This window comes from Anoplopoma fimbria, chromosome 1 (genome assembly GCF_027596085.1).
Source record: "Anoplopoma fimbria isolate UVic2021 breed Golden Eagle Sablefish chromosome 1, Afim_UVic_2022, whole genome shotgun sequence".
In the NCBI taxonomy this organism is placed as follows: domain Eukaryota; kingdom Metazoa; phylum Chordata; class Actinopteri; order Perciformes; family Anoplopomatidae; genus Anoplopoma; species Anoplopoma fimbria.
Genome location: NC_072449.1, coordinates 15,935,141 through 15,955,106, shown reverse-complemented (window position 1 = coordinate 15,955,106; position 19,966 = coordinate 15,935,141). Strand labels below are relative to the sequence as shown.

Sequence of the window (19,966 nt, the reverse complement as noted above, 5' to 3'; positions counted from 1 at the left end):
ACCCATTTCCAGAGCAGTTAGGTATGTGGTGGGCAGCATGATTATGCCGTGAATGTGATTTATTTGTTGTGGTTGTTCAGTGGGAAATTAAGAATAATAAGGTATTTGTTTTATGTGTATTCTGGTTCTTGTTAGTAAGATTAACTCCAGCCAACGTAGGCAATATTGATCTTAATAAAAAATAAAATATGAAGAGCCGTAATATGAAACACTTACCTAGGGCCTGGGTGGAAAATGCTGCCATGGCACTCTGTAGTCGGTCTGGTCTGACTGCCTGAACCAATAACAGCTGGAAATGCCATGGGGAAAGGGGGGAGCGAAGAGAAAAACATGAAGAAAAAAACAGATATCCATTCAAACCTGATAGACAGAAAGTCTGTTCCACTTATATCAAACAAAAATGTTAGATATCCAGAAGGGAAAAAAATTACATAATTTGGATACATAACCATAATCAAATTCACTGAGATTTCTAGATTTTCTTTTTGTGGTATTTTTCTAAGAACAGAAAACAAAAAGTAAATTAAGTCAATTGTTGTGACAGTCAGGTGTGTAGACTTGACACTAGTGATAAGTGTCATAAACTGGGATACATTTGGAATGTTTATGTTAACAGCTGTGAAATGATCTATAGGTGTATTACTATAAAATGAGTTGCAAATGCAAAATTTATTCAAGTGTTATGGAAGTTTATGGAATATAGGCTACACGTACAGTAATTTGGTGAAAAAGTCTAAGAAAATGACGAGGCATATGAAGAACATAATGTAAACTGCTTTAAGGTGGAGTGTTATTCAGAAACAGTTTTGCAACAATATCAAAAAAGCAGATCTGTTTAAGCAGAAATTAGTGTGCACTTGACTGTAGTTTCATTTCAAACATAAAGTCCAGGGGAAAATAATTTTGTTGCTATGTTTCACAGAAGAGCAAGGCAATCAGCTCTTCCCTGACCCATGGACTCATTTTACAACAGATTTAGCTGAAATCTCCTGACTGACAGAGAAACAATCAAATTAACTGAGATGAAAACACAACTATGTGTGTAGACTCTTGATGTTCTCTCTAAACTATGATACCTTGTTCCATTTGGCTGATGAAATGATGAGTGTTTTTTTGATTGAAAGCTGACCTGCTGGAAGGGAGTAATCTTCTTGGCAATAGAGGATGGGATTTCCTGTTCACACTGCGAGCTCTGCGAGAAGGACAGCCAAAGGTCTGAGTCACTCAAACACAGGGACTGGTAGAGGACTGGAAATGTAGTCTGTGAAAGAGGGAACGCAAAAGTTAAAAGGGTGAAAGACAAGTCGAGAAATAATGATAGATAAAAATCTAATCTTAAACTCAGTATGAACTGCTTTGCTGGAAATCTAATGAAGTGACATTAAGCTATTGTTTTTTTCTATGTCTACTGTTTGAAAAAATAAATATATATATAATAAATACATAATTGCACATGCAACTGATGTACACATTTTGAGGTGAGTGTTTGGGTATGTCAGTGTGTAAATCATGGTGTTTACTTTAAAAATGGCCACTGCCCCCTGCCTCTCCTGATCAATCCAAGAAGGGAACTCCTGCAGAGAGAGGAGAGGTGTAAGTTAAATACAGAAATAGCACTGTGTTTTTTCCCCCAGAAAAAAAGCTGCTCTCTTACCTCTTTCTTAAACATTTCTCCTACAATGGATCCAGTGAATACATCCCATTCCTACAGGAAAGAGTAGTGTTAACATTTGACAGGTCCAAAACTGAAATTAGCTATGTTTAATTTGTCACTGAAATCAGTATTTATGATATACTAAATATGCAAATACTATAATCTACAAACATACTTACACTCTCCTGAAAGAGTTCGGGGTACATGCCTTTCACAAAGTGCATGGCAAACATCAACTGATCAGCCTGAGACAGAGAGAAAAAAGGAGAGAGAGATCTATACACAGCTGTAATATGTCATATATGACCACGTGAATTTATGCTCTGCTCAAAATGCAACGACTAACAAAGAAAGTCATGTTAGAGCAGAGTCTTTGCATCTCTAGACCAAGAGTAAACACACTCATATTCCCATTGGATGATATGCAGCTATATCTGCCTAACGACAGGGCTTGTAAAGAGTTGCTATACATTGACAAGGACTATACTGGCTGTTGTATCATCCCTACAATCGCTCTTTGTGTCTGTCTCTCTATCGCTCTCATCCACTGGTGGAGTTCGAGAGAGATAACAGAAACATCAACTAATCACTATATTTATCCCACTCCCACCCACAGAGAGAAAATGAAAGACAGTGCCCAGAATATCCAATGGTTACAGAAAATATAGCAAAAATAAATTGACATACAGAGAGAAAGAATGCAAAAAAACAATAGTATGTAAGTTTAACCCATAATGACATACTTTTCTTCCAATCTTTACAAAATCATAAACAAGTACAACTTGCAAACAATCAAATATAAACTGTAAATTACTTAAGAGATAAATAGAAAAATAGACAGAAACACATATAGGAGATAGGAGGGGCAAAAAAAGAAAAAGCATGTAACATTTTTTACAGTAACCACGATATTGCAACACAGCTAACCTGGATCTTTGATTTCCTGCCATAAGCATATTTTCTTGTGTGTGATACTTTTAGACGATGAAAGATTATTGTGACAACAATGCAGACAAACACTAAATGTACTTTTTCTTACATAACTGATCTATTAAAATAAAATCTGTGTTGTGAATGGCCTCCAAAACCATTATATTTCTCTCTACAGTTAGAGGACAAATTATTACTGATTCTCTAAACTCAATAACAGACAGTGCACCGGATATAATTACCATTCAAATACAGCCACAATGCTTCTGAGCTTGCTGTTAAGTGTACTTATTTATATCTCATCCCACGCAGTGTTTTGTAAAGTGGCAATAATTCAGATGACTGTGTTAATCTAATCACTTTGGTTTTTTACAAAAACTGCTATCACTGCAACCAGATCTGGGCATTGTTACTGAAAAATAAGGTACATGAGGGAGACAGTAGTCTATTTGTGAAAACTTCTTCTGCAACCACAGTGGCTATAATCATTCAGATGTGATTACTGAATTACAGCATCATTAGATAAGATTAAACCCTGTTAGCCACAGAGTCAGCATTCAAAGGGCACCAGCATCTTATAATTAAATCTGAGGATTTGGACTACCAGTGGTCTTCGACATCCACGTAAAGTGCATCTTAAACCATTTACTACTAGCAACTATACTAAAGTAACACTTGAGGAATAATGCTATAGCGCAATTGCCAATTCAATCCAATCGTGTGCCTCTTGTGTTCAACTACCTACATTTCCAAACATAGGACCAAACGATTGTTTCCCTCCCAGCTGTTGAGGGTATCATCTCATTGTGTTTTGATCTTATAATCTATTTTTAAGTGTACTTTAAAACTATAACTGAAAGTGTAAGAGATTTGTTTAACTCAGTAAAAGAAGTTTCTAATAGTTCTCTCCATTCTTTGGTAGGCGTCTGCACACATGCAAGAACTAAGTTAAACAAAAACAATCACGCACTAAGCGTATATTCCACATACTCAAAAACCTTCTTAGCACATATTTTTGAATGTCATCTAATATTACATTGCAAACTTTACCAACAACTGTAGAGCCAGCTTGAGGAACTGCTAGAACAACATTCAGGCTACATTTGGAGTAGGGCTCCTCACTACCATGCCCGCTTTCCGACCCTCTCCATGATTTGTCTCTTGATCCAATGATTTACACCAAGCTGCCGAGTTCAACTTCAAGGTGACCAGGTACCCCAGGTTAACCGTGGACAGCCCCGATATCAAATCAGGTTATAACTTAGCATTAGCTATAACTGCCAGTGTGGTCACAGAGTTGGCTTTGTAAGTGATAAACCAAACAGTCAATCAAAGTTAATGCTCAGTATTCAAAGTGACCAATTAAAGGGGCGGACACATCAGCAACTGTCTATTCTATTCCTGCCTCCGAAGCTTCAAGAATCAACTTGAGCTACATCATGAGCTTTTTACATTATGAGTTGCTAAAGCCCCTTGGGGCAAATTAGTAATTTATAATTTTGAGCTTTATAAAAAAAAGATTGCTTGACTTGCCAGTATCTATACCAGATATGTGCTTGCTTGTTCAGTAAACATGCCCCTTATTAAGCAGATATGTCTCATTTAAATATATAAATTAAGAAAATGCCATTATTCCTAAACTAATATTACATGGGGAAATCCAGGCAGTATAGTTAAACACTGAAAATATTGTTGTTCAGGACACTTATTTGGAGAAAATAAAAGCTGTTCCCTATTCAAAACATCTCATTTTAAGTCAAATAACATGATCTTAATAAGTTTACATCCATTAATCAAAGAAATAGAAAAAAAAAAAGGAAACAATCTTTGCTCATGTAAGGTTGAATAGTAGAGTAACCCTGATTCTTAATCAAACTTTGATATGTCTAGCCATGCTCAATCAATACCTTATTAAGCTGAATCAGTTTGTGGTGGAATTTTACGCATATAGAAGAGTCTGAGTGGCAATGAAAAATACACATATTCCAAAAATATGTGATGGTTCAGTTGTGTTTGTTTTTTCTACATAGATTTATGTATGTATTTATTATATATTATGATATTTTCTGATATTGCCTCCTCTCAAATTGTCCTCTTCTCTATTCTCCCATTATGCTGTCCTCATTTTGTGTCCTCTCACGCTCATTATCCACCTTTATCTTTTCACTGGACCCCTTCTCCCCGCCCTTGAAGTTATGTCTTCTGTAGCACAGATAGGGGGTGTTGACAGGAGCACTGATAATGTAGTCCAATGTTTCCTCCGCTAATGACTGGACTGCTGCTGTCTACATGTTTGTGTGTATGAATGTGTGTGTTTGTGTGCAAGTGTTGGGTTTATAGCCTTTGGACGTGATCAGCCGTTAACAGCCAGCCCGACTCTGCCTGAAATTGCCGTTACCATTCTGGCAACACACCCACACACACACACACAAAAAAGAAATTACATTTTACCATTTATTGCCTGATGCATGCAATGACTGCTCTGTTGGTCAATATTTTACACTTCATTACTGTGTTAGATGCAGAGGTTTGATTGTATATCTGTGTAAGTGTATGCGTTTATCTGATAGAGCTTTAGGGTCTAGAGAATCAATAAAACTACAATACTACCACTTTATAATACAAAATCACAAAGATAACAGTGCATCTGCAGGAGAACCACCAACCCTGTTACTAGTAAACCATCTTAAAACTTGCATTCTGATTGGCTCAAAGGCCAGACATAACACATTTTGATAACAGTGGTTTGGAGAAGAAAAGCAGGAGTATGCAGGTGAGGAAATCAACACACCATAGTAATACTTGTACTTTTTATGAATGAATCTTGATATTTGTTGGAGGAACTTGTTGTATTTTAGTTATTCAGTCCATATTTCAGATTAGGCCATGCTTTACAAAATTGCCTATTAAGCTAAACATTAATTAAGGATACTTTATTTGCAGATCTCACTTATTTAAAGCAACATTTGGTAGCAGTGGAATTTCTTTGTAGCAATGAGAAAAAGTGGAGAAAATGTATCGGCTCATGATGAGTGATGTGTTTATGGCAGATTGTTGTTTTCAGATTAAAATCCAATCATTTGAATGATTTTAACAATAAACAACAAGGCAGAAATAAAACTCTTGGGTCTATTTCAAAACAAACTGATCCTATTTTGCTGTGCATACCCTGATGGTTTACATCAAGTTTTAAGTTAGAGATGCTCAAAACCATATTGTGTTTTATTTCTGTATGTAAGTGTGTGTATTACCTTGAAAAGCGAACGGCAGACATACTCATACACCATATTCTTCAAGCTGGCCTCCAAAGCAGCAATCCTGGCTTCAGTATTCTCTGCTTCCTAAAATGCACACACAAACCCACACACATGCACATGTGTTATGTAATAATAATAATAATTGATTGTACTTGTATAGCGCTTTTCTAGTCTTCCAACCACTCAAAGCGCTTTGACATTACCAATCAATCACCCATTCACACCCATTCATACACTGATGACAGGAGCCACCATGCAAGGTGCCACCTGCACATCAGAACCCTAACTAACATTCATACACATACATACACACACCACAGGAACAGCCTGCGGGAGCAATTTGGGATCGAACCTCCGATCCTCTGATTGGAGGACGACCCTGCTCTCCACTGAGCCACAGCTGCCCGTGCTTTTGATTCTAGCTAAATAGGAGCAGCAATGATGTTAAAAAGTTATCAGGAGCATTTTTATTCAGAGATGTTCTCTCCTACTGTCAAATCAGGGTAGCCTGACTGTCTCATGCACAACGCTGTGTTTTTGCATGAAAGTGATTGCAAATTAGCACTTTGTGTATACGCTACCTAGGCATAGACATTGTGTGTGTGACTGCTAAATAGTTTGTGTTTGTGGAAGAGGCCTGTTCAGTGTGTTATGTCAGACATGAGAGGTTAAAATTCTCTTCCAGATCTCGGGAACCATCTGCAGCTCCTGGAAAATTAAACTCTCATTCATACAACAAACAACTAAAAGATACGAAGGGAGAGTATTCTGACCACACTCACTGAATGTTTCCACAAGCCTGCCTGCACACACACACACACACACACACACACACACACGAACACGCACAAACTCACACACATACCCACATAACAGTGGTGACCAGCTGCTGCCTGGTGACATTCTTGGATGACAGCACTGGCTCTAACAACCCACACAGGATTTGAGGAATTAATGCTCAATCTTTCAACCCAATGTCTGTGTGCCTCTGTGTGTGTGTCTGTGTGTATGTCTGTGTGTGTGTGTGTGTGTGTGTTAGTACACTCTGGTTATCAGAGAATGTTTAGGGCTCAGATGGAGAACAGCAGTGTGATAGATAGTCTATGATGCTCTCCAGCTGCACAGATTAGACTGAGAAAAATTCACTGACAACAAAAAAGGGATGAAATAAATCAAAGCTGACCAGAACAACAATAAAATCATCTATCAAAATAAAGTAAATGGACTTAAGCTCAGTTGATCAAAAATAAACTGCACTGAAATATTCTCAAACATAACTTTTTTATCAAATATGCCCATGAAGGTGTTGCAATAATGTTGATTTCAGTTCAGAGGCAAATTTTTGGGATCAATTTTCCAAAATAAACATGTAAACACACTGCTGTGCTGGATGAAAATGGAAGTACTATAAGAGTTGTGTCAACCAGTCACCTTCTTGGCCTGAAGAGCCCTTTGGAAGAGGCGCAGAAAAGAAGCAAGGCTGAAGCGGTACATGTTGTTGATCTTCGACAGGTCTGTGATGACAAAATACATCTTGCTGGCACTCTCTGCAAGAGGCAGGTAGGCATCCCGCTCCTACAATGAAAAAAAAGGGAGAAGTGAAAAGGAGGACAAAGAGAAAGGGGGTTAAAGAGAAAACAAGAAGCAGCAAAAAAAAGAACCCCAGATGTTTTATAGTTACAAATGATGCCACCGATGGAAGGATCACAGGGAAAGGGATTCATACCGGGATGGATACAAAGAAAAGTAGAATAGAAAATATTAATTTCGATTGAGATGAAACGAGAGTGAAAGAGAAATGAGGATAGACAACACGATGTATAATGAGACAGGAGGTGTGCGAAAAAAAAGAGGTTCATTTAAGATAAATAAATAAAGGCAACTGGGGGAAACTTCTTAAATAAGTTCTGGTGTAACACTGCACCCTAGAGGATGATTGTGTAATGAATCTACAATCGCTTTTTGCTTGTGCCACTATGTAATCTGATGTCTTTACAAACTGCGAGTTTCTGTGAGTTTGTTTATCAGTAGAACACTCGAATGAGCTGAAACGTTTGTGCCAATTTACTAGATAACATTGCATATTTGAAAGTAATAATAGCCAAAACATTTCAATTTAGTATTCATTATTGTTCCATTATACAGTCTGTCTGAATCTCTGACTGTCGTTATCTGTGTACTTTCCATTCAATCTGTCTTCTGTAGTGTGTGTGCGCTTGCTCTCTCTCTCTCTCTCTCTCTCTCTCTCTCCAGTGAGGGAGAAGAGAATAGCAGTTGTTGTGAAGGGTGTGTTTATTACACTATGGTTTATCCACTGGTTAATACTGATTACCTTTGCATCACTTTTTCATGACCAAAAAAGGGTGTTAAAAAATTAACACATAATTGAACAGTATTTTGAAGTGGGGTTGTATGGGGTAATTATCCATGGTCAGTGTATTTACCTACAGTAGGCACACACCCAGTTTAGACAAACAGATAGGAATACCAGCACAGGAGCAGGGTAATGTACTGCTTTGGACCAGGGCAGCAGCAAAATGTATTTTAGCACCTAAATATAATCAGTATCATTTTAAGTGTAGGCTATATTTAGAATATTTTCCATCGGGGAACTAAACTGAAAGTGAAATGTATCTATATTGTATTTGTTAATGGGGTCTTATGGCTTTGAAGAAAGCATAAATAAGTTTCCCTTTCAGTTCAGTTCCCCGTTGGAAAGGGTTGTCTGACAGCAAGATAAACATATATTCTAAATATAGAATGAACTCAAACAGCCTTTCTTTTAGGCGGCTAAATTATATTTTGCTGCTACCCCCATCTACAGCGGTGCATTGCTTTGCTCCCGTGTCAGTAATCATGCCGGTCTCTCCAAACTGGGGGCCTGCCAAGCACCATCTACAGTAGGTAATACACTGAAATATATAAGCACCTCATACAACTCCACTTCAAATAATCCCAACCATCCCAATAAACAGTGTTGCAGTGAGGTAGGCCATGAACAGTTTTTCATGGCATTTTTTCAGATTATGTGTGCCTGAGGTACAGTACCTGGTCCAGGGACTCCTGCAGCTGGTGTGATTCCAACAGTGACTTCTGGATCAGGGCACTGCTTGTCTTGGTCTGGTTCAGACTGTCTATCAGCTCTCTGTTCTCCAGAATATTACCCTGAGATGTAGCCAGGGTCTGACAAAGGGAAAAAGAGAGACAAATGGACAGACAGGTACAAACAAAAGATAAGGCAAGGATTAGACAGGGGCAGAAAGGGAGTAAGGAATAAGTAAGAGAGAAAAGATGGATGCATAAGAAGTAAGAAAGAGTATGTTGTCTCGTTTCTGTCAATTTGCTGAAATCTGGTCTGACCTGAAAGTTGCAGGAGCAAGATATGTTGTTTTATAATAGCCTGCTGGGGCATTTTTTTTATGTATTTATCTTTTTTAGGCTTGTATCGCCCCCTTCTTCCTGTAGAATGTATTCTCTGAAACAAACTGAAAGAATTTATTCAAATAGATTCAAATAAAATATATGAGAAAGCAGTGGAGCATGGAAATGTCAAGTCGAATATGCTCCCACAATTCTGGAATAATTACATGTCTAGTACCACTGAAGCACTAATATCCTACTCTTGGCACTATCTATGTGTGTATGTCCAAATTTCCCTTAGACTGTGTGCATAAATTCATTATCATTTGTGTCACAATGTCCATCAACTGTGTGTGTGTGAGTGTTTGATGGTGAAGTGCAGGGAGCCCCATTAGGTATTTGGACAGCAACAATCTGTTTGACGTTTTGTCTCCATTTCCTCATTACTGTGGAAGTTAAATTACCCAACACCTGCCTACAATTTTCTCTGTACAGGTTTGAAGTACATGAATAATTGAAAAGAAATGCAATGCAAGAAATGTTCTGGTTTTACTCCCTACCAACATTCCTAGGGTAGCCCTCTGATTAAGGTTGCTGGGTGGTGCGGATCACATCCTTGTTACAGCTTAGCAACCCCCCCTGCTTGGTCTGCACACATTTTATCGTTCTATCAACTACACCCTCCTAAAACCAACAGTGGGAGTTAGAAACAATATGCTATCCAGTTCATGGGGTAAGTGGGCATTCCAAATAAGAATAAAGGGAGACAAACACAGATTTTCTCAACTTTTTCTAATGATAATGTATCTTTAAAGCTCCATTTTTCATCACTGGGGCACATAATTGTGCTTTAGTAGGTACAAATAGTAGGCATACTGTAGTATACTTAATACAGTATAGGTTGCTACCCTAAAAACAAGCTCTATTAGTACTCCAACATCCAGAATTCTCCTTTACTTTGTTGTCACAGTGTATGCTATATGTCCGCATGTGTACCTCTAACAGAGATTCTTCCAACTGAGCCAGCTGTATCTTCTTGTCTTCCTCTTGTTGCAGCAGTCTTGTTTTTTCAGTCTCCAATTCTGGTTTCTCCTGCTGGATGGTCAAGGCTAGCAGCTATCACAAAGACACGCACACACAAACAAATTGGCAAGTGGACATACTGTATGACTGCAGAAAGACAGACAGTATGACTGCAACATACATCACATGCTCTATATATACACTGTATTACTACACAGCACTCGAGTGTGGGTTACATGGGTTACCTGTCCTCGCAAGCCTGCCCTGGTGGTAGTGAAGTTGATCTCTGTAACCACTGAAACGGCATCAGGGGGGATGAAGGGGTTTGGATTCCGTGTTGCCAGGAAGAGCCGGAAGTCCTCGTTATAATCAATGACCTTGTCTCCTATCTGAACCACATATCGAGGACCTGGATGTGTCGACGGTGGAGAGAAAGAAAAAAAGAGTCTCTGTAAACAACATGTACTTTTTCATACAAGGTTGTATCTTTGTCCTCAGTGTCCACTTTAAATCCTATCTTCAACTTGTAACACTCTTATGAATATGTGTTCTAAAACGGTTCATCCTGAAGGGCTGAGGTTACCCACAAGCATTTCTTTCTGAAGAATCCTTTTTAAAGAAAAGGTTTCGCAAGGATATTGTTGAAAGTACGGGTGTTAAAAGATATGACTATTAAAATAGAGATTTGCTGTTACAAGTCAATGCTGTAATTATATTGTACTTTGTTTTTTGTACAAATATATTTTATTTTTTCAAGTGTATTCAATTCATAAGATGTTTTGTAAACTAATATAAAAATATTAGAGATATAAATTGGTGATTAAATTGCTTTAAAGGTGCAAGATCCGAGATTGTGAGCACTTCGATTACCTTTCATCGGCTCTCAACATGTCGATGGCAAGCCGGTGGCTCATAGGTAACTATGCCAACATCGCAAACTAAGGTGAAAGTGCTGACAGAGATAACGGTGTTCAACCAAGGGGGAACCTGAGGGTGGGTGCTACGCTTCCTCGACAACGCTGTCGGTCAGGGCTGCATTACCAGCTGTAACCATCGCATGAGAGCAGTGCAGAGCAGTGGCCGTTAGCTAACCAGTGGGGCATGCTCACACGCAGGAACATGCACTAAAGCCATGTGCTGCCAGGGCTATGACAACAAAGCTAGGAGAAACTCGGATTACACACAGAGGGCTACTTTATGTCTGCTCAGGTAAACATTACTCTACCATATCTACTTGGTTTGCAGCTATATCACAATTAAAATGTTAAATACAGTTCCTTTAATAAGCTAGATCCTTCTGTGACAAAGCATAATTGTAGTCAGGGGTATAAAAACAAAATACCCACAAGCATTTCTTTCTGAAGAATCCTTTTTAAAGAAAAGGTTTCGCAAGGATATTGTTGAAAGTACGGGTGTTAAAAGATCCCCCCAGGACACACACACACACCCATAAAAACTGTGATTGTGAACCATGATTGTGGTTGTACTGCACCAAATCAGCCCCAGCCCATTAGGAGCCTCATGAGGACCCTAGGTGGGTTCTGGATGAAACCCTCTGAATATAAGAGAGTAATATATATATATATATATATATATATATATATATATATATATATATATATATATATATATATATATAATAATCTGAAAGTTGTTAATTAAACTTGGTCAGATAACATCAAGGTGCAGAATAGTTTGCACTTTGGCAAAATCCCTAAAAATAGGATTTCACTACAGTGTAGAAAAGTGTCCGTCAGACATGGGCGAGTGGTCGGCTTTTGAGTAAGCAACCAGTGGGTGGGGTTGCATAATCAATCATTTTCACCACACCTTCTTTGCATTAAATGGTGTTTGTGAGTGTGCGTATACCCTGTGCTATGAGGTCCCTCCTCAGCAGTGGGTAGAGCACAGGTTCAACACCATCCATCTCTTGGATGATAAGTGTTTTTCCAAACCTGACCGCCAGCTCGAGGGATGTCATGAAGTTACTATCCTGTAGAGAACAAGCACACAAATGATAAAATATCTTAAATTCCAATATTGGTTGGTGACACAGTATTCTGCGGTAACATTTAAGGGCAATATCATTACCATCCCTTATAACAATAACAAAATCATTTTAAAAAGTCTTTGTTTTTTAAGGTTGCTTTACTGAAAATATGTGTTTTGTTTTCATAATAATAAATAAGATACAAAAGAACAATATATATATATATATATATATACATACACACATTTATACATACACACATTTATACACACAATGAACTTAAAATAGACAACTTATAATAGACAAAAAGATCAATCAAGGAATCAATCTAATAAAACACTTCAAAGAAATGTAAAACAGTAATGTCCTTATATATAGTTACCTCAGAGATAATTTAGGTTTAGAGTTTTCACCAGAGTACAAGTTTGTGAAGATTGCAGATGCAACATTATAGTTAATTACCTCTAATGTGTGTTGTAAGACAAACGTGTGTGATTGCTTGTGTGGCTTTACCTGTTGGTTGATAACCTCTAGTCTGTGCTGTTGTAGATGTGTGCGTAGCCACTCTGTAGCTCGGGATGACGGGTCGATCAGGAACGGACAGGCAACACTCTGAGTATAGAAGAATGATAAAGAACTGTGTTTAAGGGTAACTTGTTTGGGATAGTTTTACTTAGAAACAGGCCCAGTTACCGAGAAAAGGGGAGGCGTGTGTGCATGTAAGGATTCTCTTTCTCAAACCTGTTTATTCCCCCCAGCCTTATCGTACTTTGTTTACTATATTTATACATAGATTTCACATATATGTGTATATATGTGTGTGTTGTGTGTATGTGACTGCGAAATCTGGCATTTAAGTGTATATGACAATAATCTTGTAAGGGCACACACACGGAGACAGTGAAAAAACACAGAGAGACTACACTAAACGAAGTCGGGCTACAGGGATGAATGATGGAACAACTTCTTACCTGTAACTTGAGCGAATTGATCTGAAGGCAGCAACGGTAAAAACAAAAAAACAGAATACAGACAAATGGAGGACAGATGAATGGTAACAAGGGCAAATTGGTTGATATGACTATTAAAATAGAGATTTGCTGTTACAAGTCAATGCTGTAATTATATTGTACTTTGTTTTTTGTACAAATATATTTTATTTTTTCAAGTGTATTCAATTCATAAGATGTTTTGTAAACTAATATAAAAATATTAGAGATATAAATTGGTGATTAAATTGCTTTAAAGGTGCAAGATCCGAGATTGTGAGCACTTCGATTACCTTTCATCGGCTCTCAACATGTCGATGGCGAGCCGGTGGCTCATAGGTAACTATGCCAACATCGCAAACTAAGGTGAAAGTGCTGACAGAGATAACGGTGTTCAACCAAGGGGGAACCTGAGGGTGGGTGCTACGCTTCCTCGACAACGCTGTCGGTCAGGGCTGCATTACCAGCTGTAACCATCGCATGAGAGCAGTGCAGAGCAGTGGCCGTTAGCTAACCAGTGGGGCATGCTCACACGCAGGAACATGCACTAAAGCCATGTGCTGCCAGGAGGCTATGACAACAAAGCTAGGAGAAACTCGGATTACACACAGAGGGCTACTTTATGTCTGCTCAGGTAAACATTACTCTACCATATCTACTTGGTTTGCAGCTATATCACAATTAAAATGTTAAATACAGTTCCTTTAATAAGCTAGATCCTTCTGTGACAAAGCATAATTGTAGTCAGGGGTATAAAAACAAAATTAGAGAGAATGCAATTTGACATAAAGGGAAATGGATGTCTTACCTGTAGTATGACAAGTGCATTCTCCATGGAGAGGTCATCAGATGGCAGCCCTTGACTCTTCCAGATCAACTGCTCACTCTCCGAGCACAGAAATGACCGCAAGTCAAACTCTGATAAAAACACACACAACACAAATGCACATGCTTATTTGTTGCCTTAATGTTTTCTCACTGACTTGGTCATTTTAATCAAACGTCATATATTTCAGTAACGGACGACAGGTGCGAAATCATCAATGGTACCTAACATATTTTATTACACTTTATGTGGGGTAAACAAAGTAATCTTGACAACTAATTTGGGGAGAAGACGTTCAATGGACACGAGGATTTAGAAATAATAGGGGGTCAACTTGATGACTCAGCTGTTTGGAAATTACATGCTGAGGCCCTCTGGGAAAGGAGTTGCCAAGCAGTTATATGGTCAGAGCTATTAACAAGACAAACGTCTTGTTAAACCTCACGAGTGCTGACAGAAAGCTCACATTTTACTGGTTCATTTGTGAGGATAGAATATTAACACATGAATAGAACAGCTGCTAAATTAAGGTTGCAATGCTTGGCATATGATAAATTGTATTAAATACAGAAAGTGGTAAAAACAGGGTTATTAAATACTGTCATCTTTAATAAGTGAGTGAGTTTTTATGTGAGTACTTGTTAGGTTACTCACAATACTGAAAATAAATTTGGACTGGGATTAAAGACATCAACATGATTACGAGGTCAGGTAATTCATTTGGTCTAAATACTTGATTTGGTAATGGTTTTTAGTTAAATGGTGATCAAGCAAGCTTAACATTCTCCAAAATAAGAATGATTTATCAGCAATCATATTGAGTAGTCCCAGAAGTGTTTTATATAAACCATGTGTATCACAACAGTGTGTTACTGGGTAGCAGTGTGTTTGTGTAGGCTGCTTAGCACAAGAGTCGGCATAAATTGGAGCCTCAAGTATAAGTAGTAGACTATTTACTCTGTAGTCCAGATTGAGCCATCCATGTCTCTTGACATTGTCTTCTACGGTCTTCAGGAGCAGCAGACAGATAGGTGATGAAGGCTGCAGCAAGCATGGCCCTCATGGGGAGCGTGTCCAACTCACTCTTCATCTCAGACATCTGATAGAAAGAGAGACAGGCAGGTAATTAGGGGGGAAAGTGTATGAAAAGAAAAAGGAGAGAGGTAAAGGCAATGAAAGGATTGGAATTAGAGGGAAGAATGTAAAGAAATGTTCAGAAGAAAAAGAGAATGATCAGTAACTTAGGATGTGACTCCTTCTTCCCTCCTCCAAAATGATGAAATGTGAACCCAACTCCACACCCCAAATAATCCAAACATGTCTACACTGGTTCTGACAGACACAAGAAAAAAGTACCTACAAATACAGGAACACAGTCACACACTTGTACATGATATGCTAATGTGACATTACTGCTGTAGTTTCTATGTTGATCAGGATTCCGTTGAGACTAATAGCATGCCATCGGATCATAAATGCACATGTTTGGTGAACTATGCACCAGGGTTTATTTCCAAGCCTTATGACTTCTGAATGCCCACATACCTGTGACTGCAGGTTTTCAGGACAATGTAATCTCTGGTCTTCTGTATTAATACTACCATCCTGCCACATTCCACTCAAAACATGCATCTATTTCTGCACCACTTTGTAGTTGTGTACCCTTCTCTCTGTGGTTCTCCATTCCTGTGAAACACGTACACAACTTAGAGGCATTAACATATAGCAAACCACAGCTACTGCATAGTGTGCAAAAGCGTAACGAATGAAGTGTGTATGTGTGAGTATATGGAAATACGTGAGTAGAGAGTAAACTGGCTCTTTGGTGCGGGCCTTGAGGAAAGCAGTGAGTGTGAGGGTGTGTGTGTCAGGAAGAGATTGAGTGTTTTAATTAAGGTGCAGACAGATGCTGCAGAGAGGAGTAAAAACAGCCAGAAGGGACCCAAGACAGCAGGATACATGCCCCTGTCACAAACGCGCACGCACACACACACACACACACACACACACACACACACACACACACACACACACACACACACACACACACACACACACACACACACACACACAGACACACACACACACAAGCAGACACGCACACCCACCCACGCACGCCTCCTGTTGCTCTTACATGTTAAATGAGCCCCAAATTTAGTAAATGTTTATAACCTCCCACAACAATACACACTTCAACAAACTCATACATCAAGCTACCTGTGCGTTCCACCGTGTGTGTTCTCCATCCAGTTGTGATATGAGCTGCTCGGCAGCAGTGATCGTGTCCTGAGCGTTTGTCACTTCAGCCTCCAACTTAGCTGCCTCTGTAGTATGACACTGAAACCTGAGGAAAGAGTGAGGAGGTGGAAAAGAGATCAGTAAGTAGGTAAATGTGTTTGATGTGAGATACCTGGAGATTTCTAAGACGGACATTCAGATATTTATTTAATCTACCAAAGATTTATTAAATAGATTGATAACATATAATAATTTCACTGACTGTAGCTCAATCCACTCCATTGAAGTTGGAATAGAAAGCTGTACATATGCCATGAAATCTGACATACAATACAGTAATGCAGTGCATTGTTATATCTGCTCCAAATGTATCAGCCATGATAAGGCTCCAGGCCTGAGGACATTTACAATGCCAATTTAGACTCACAGCCCCACCCCTATACTTTAGCCCCGCCCATTTAATAACCCATCAAACATTTGTTGTCATAAACACTTGAGAGAGGCATCATGGCACTCAGCAGAGTTTCTGTGCAATTGAGCCTTGTGGCATAAAGTGGCGTCCGGCCAGTACCCTCAACATTTATGGTTTATTACATAAACATTACAAGACACATTTATGACAAGGTAACAACCATAAGATTTTGTCACAGATGAAATACATTGGAAATGTAAGGATCAGAGGCTGAAAGAAGAGATGGGAAGTTGGAAGGAGGCATACTTCTCTTTTAACTCGTTGACTTTGGCTCCAACAGAGTTGAGCTGTTCCTCCAGCTTATTCTTCCTACTCTCCGTTTTTCTTAGGTTTCTGGACACACACACGACACAGAAACACAGTGTCAAGGATGTCTATGTGAATCGTTAAATGTTTGTATATTTTTTGTGCATAAGAGAGCATGAGTATATTTTCACATCTAAATGTGAATTAAGAATCTTTTTTGACCAAACCAGAGTTGCTGATTGTTGGACCAGTGGAAAGACTAACCAAGATATGTTTAATGGGTTGTATTTGGTTTCTGTCCAGTTTGAATGAAGTGTGTTTTATGATGAGTAAACAAGGCACTTAAGCCTGTCTTAGTTTTGGTGTAAGAGTAAAACCTGAGTCCACGAGGTGTGCAGTTGTATTTTGGGGCTTTGGTGAAAGAATATTTCCTTCATTGATGTTTTGTGAGCTTATTTTGTTTATTTTTCAGCCGTAGCAAAATCGCCGCTCCCGGGCAATGCTTCCGGATACATGTAGTCACAGCTGGCACAGTCACGCAGCAGGAGAGATCAGCTTTTTCAGTCAATATTGCACGCTCTGGGGAATTTATTTCTTCAGTGAACTATATTTACCATCAGTATCAATCAGAATCCCACATCAATGTTTCTCTTTCACAATTAATCGAACATCAAAATCGTTGACAACTATTTTTCTGTCGATTGTCCAATCAAGCATTCAACTAATCGTTCCAGCTGTATTCTGGAGTGGTATTTGTGTGTATGTGTGTGTGTGCGTGTGTGTATGTGTTCCTACTCCAGTAGTCCAGCCTGCTCTCTCTCCAGTGGTCCTATCCTCTCCAGCACGTGGGAGTATTGGACATTGGCTTTGACCCAGGCAGCCAGGGGAGCAGCTGCTGCACTTGCACGCTTTGCATTCTGAGCACAACAACAGTCAGAAACAACTCAGTCACAACAACAGCTACAATACTATATTCAGCCAATACAAAATCAACAAGGGGTTAAAAACATCCACCAACCATTCATCTAATTATTATTATGCTATTGTGGCTAGCTGACCTTTGCATCAAAGGAGGCTTTGTTCCTGTTGAGCAGCTCTTCCACACTCTGGCGAATATCCGGGGTGATGTTCCTCGCCTCAAATGTAGCTATGTCCTCCCTCACTCCGCGCTTCGCCAGAAAGCTACAGAAAAAAAGGGGAAAATAAAAAAAAATAAGAAAGGGTGAGAGGATGGACGTGAGCAGGTGAAAAATAAAGCACCTAAATGTTGTGTGTGAGAGTCTGATGTTACATGTCCAAGTGTACAAGCAATAGAGATAGATCATTTGAGGGAGATAGAATAAAGTGACTTTTTATCTAGAAAATGAAGCAGTTGATGTTAATTAAAGCTGAAAATGATGAACCTTAAAGTTCTTTTCATCTTTAATTAACCAAATCTGTTGCAATTTATTCTCTTTGCTACTAATGAAGACGATGAGAAACACACACAAATGTGTATTTTAACATGTGACTTTTTTTTCGGCCATGTGAACAAGTGATAGGAAAATATCAATGATTGAATTAGATGATACATTTGAATATTCTGTACTGAAAACAACTCAAACAAGAGCAAAAAATTGATGGTTTGGGTGTATTTCCAGTATATAAAGTAGTAAACCCAGATATAAAGATTTCTCCTTCTCTCCGTCCTTTCCTAGCTGTGCAAAATATTTCATCCTCTTCTTCATCTCCATCCCTTAACACCCCATCACCTCCTCACCCTCTTTGGTCACCCGAAAGAAGATCCTCTTCAGTGTAATTACTCCCAAAGACTTTCTCTTTTATCTACTGTATCCATCCTTCTTTTTTGCCCCTTCTCCTGTCTATCCTTTACACATTCTTCCCATCTCTTCACCCTCTCACCTCTTCATGCTGACCCAGGAGGTGTCGAAGATGCCCATCAGTCTCAGTACCCCCTCCAGGATGTCTCTAATGACATCAGGGGGCATGCGGAGGGAGCGGATCTCAGACAGAGCTTCAGGCTTTATGTTTCCAACTGCATGCTTTGTTTCATCTACCAAAGGCTAGAGGGCAGAATGGTAAGAAGAGGGAGGAATACAGTAGTAAATAAAGGTGTGTGCAGCTGGAAAGACAATTATTTGGTGGCAGATGTATGTATGTGTATTTCAGGTAACTGACACATAATGCCATACAGACAGAGCAAGTCAAACTAACCTGCACTTCCTTCAGCTCATGATCTATTTTGGCCTTTCTCTCTTCAATCTTGGACACTTCTTGAGCCATCTTCCCTTTAATCTTTTCCATTTCTGTCTTCTGGTCACTGGCATTCTGGATAACCAAAAATATCAATTGATTATTAGTGTATTGTATTGAAAATACAGCCTTCAAGTGTTTCAAATGCTAAAACAGAAGGATATTATATACAGTATACTTTCTTCAACCTGATACTCACCAAGAACACATGACCGACAGATTTTACAACTTACACATATCCAAAAAGCCTTTTAAAACGTAAGTAAGTATATTTATCAGCACATCAATTGATGAGTGAGTTAGATGCTTTAGACATATAGCCAAAGTCCTCCTTTGAGTAAAGATGAAAGATTTGGTTTAGGAACATTCAGAGTAAGACACATTATTGAAGGTGAAAAGCAAGTGTGGTTGACTGTTTGGCAGAATACTTTGCATCTCTCGCACGTCTATACCCAAATAATCGGTCCAGTATATCATATATCACCCTCATCCCAAGATAATAGTCTTCCCATCCTTCCAATTCCCCCTGTTAAGTCTTAACCCCTTATTCATACCACATATTTCCCCTATTCCCTCTCCAAATCTTATTTTCCTTCCCCCTCCACTGCTTCATACTCTGAATGTCTCCAGCTTTCCAAAGTCTGTTTTCCATCTAGTTTGTTTCCGTGCTTCATCTCTTTGTCCCAGTCTTCCCCCCTTATCCATCCCTGCTGTCTGTATCTCTACAG

The 19,966-nt window shown here is 38.9% G+C and overlaps 1 protein-coding gene across 1 annotated transcript in view; it reads right to left on the bottom strand.

The window, feature by feature from the left end:
• LOC129098883 (cytoplasmic dynein 2 heavy chain 1) overlaps positions 1-19,966 on the bottom strand; it is a 97,319-nt gene that overhangs the window by 37,273 nt on the left and 40,080 nt on the right. The window contains 21 exon segments of the mRNA XM_054608050.1: positions 217-289; positions 1,130-1,261; positions 1,521-1,574; positions 1,655-1,705; positions 1,834-1,899; positions 5,836-5,925; positions 7,273-7,416; positions 8,890-9,024; positions 10,198-10,317; positions 10,470-10,633; positions 12,094-12,217; positions 12,728-12,826; positions 13,186-13,206; positions 14,012-14,121; positions 14,987-15,128; positions 16,247-16,373; positions 16,986-17,072; positions 17,781-17,902; positions 18,044-18,167; positions 18,888-19,048; positions 19,200-19,313. Coding sequence (XP_054464025.1) covers positions 217-289; positions 1,130-1,261; positions 1,521-1,574; positions 1,655-1,705; positions 1,834-1,899; positions 5,836-5,925; positions 7,273-7,416; positions 8,890-9,024; positions 10,198-10,317; positions 10,470-10,633; positions 12,094-12,217; positions 12,728-12,826; positions 13,186-13,206; positions 14,012-14,121; positions 14,987-15,128; positions 16,247-16,373; positions 16,986-17,072; positions 17,781-17,902; positions 18,044-18,167; positions 18,888-19,048; positions 19,200-19,313 — 2,260 coding nt within the window.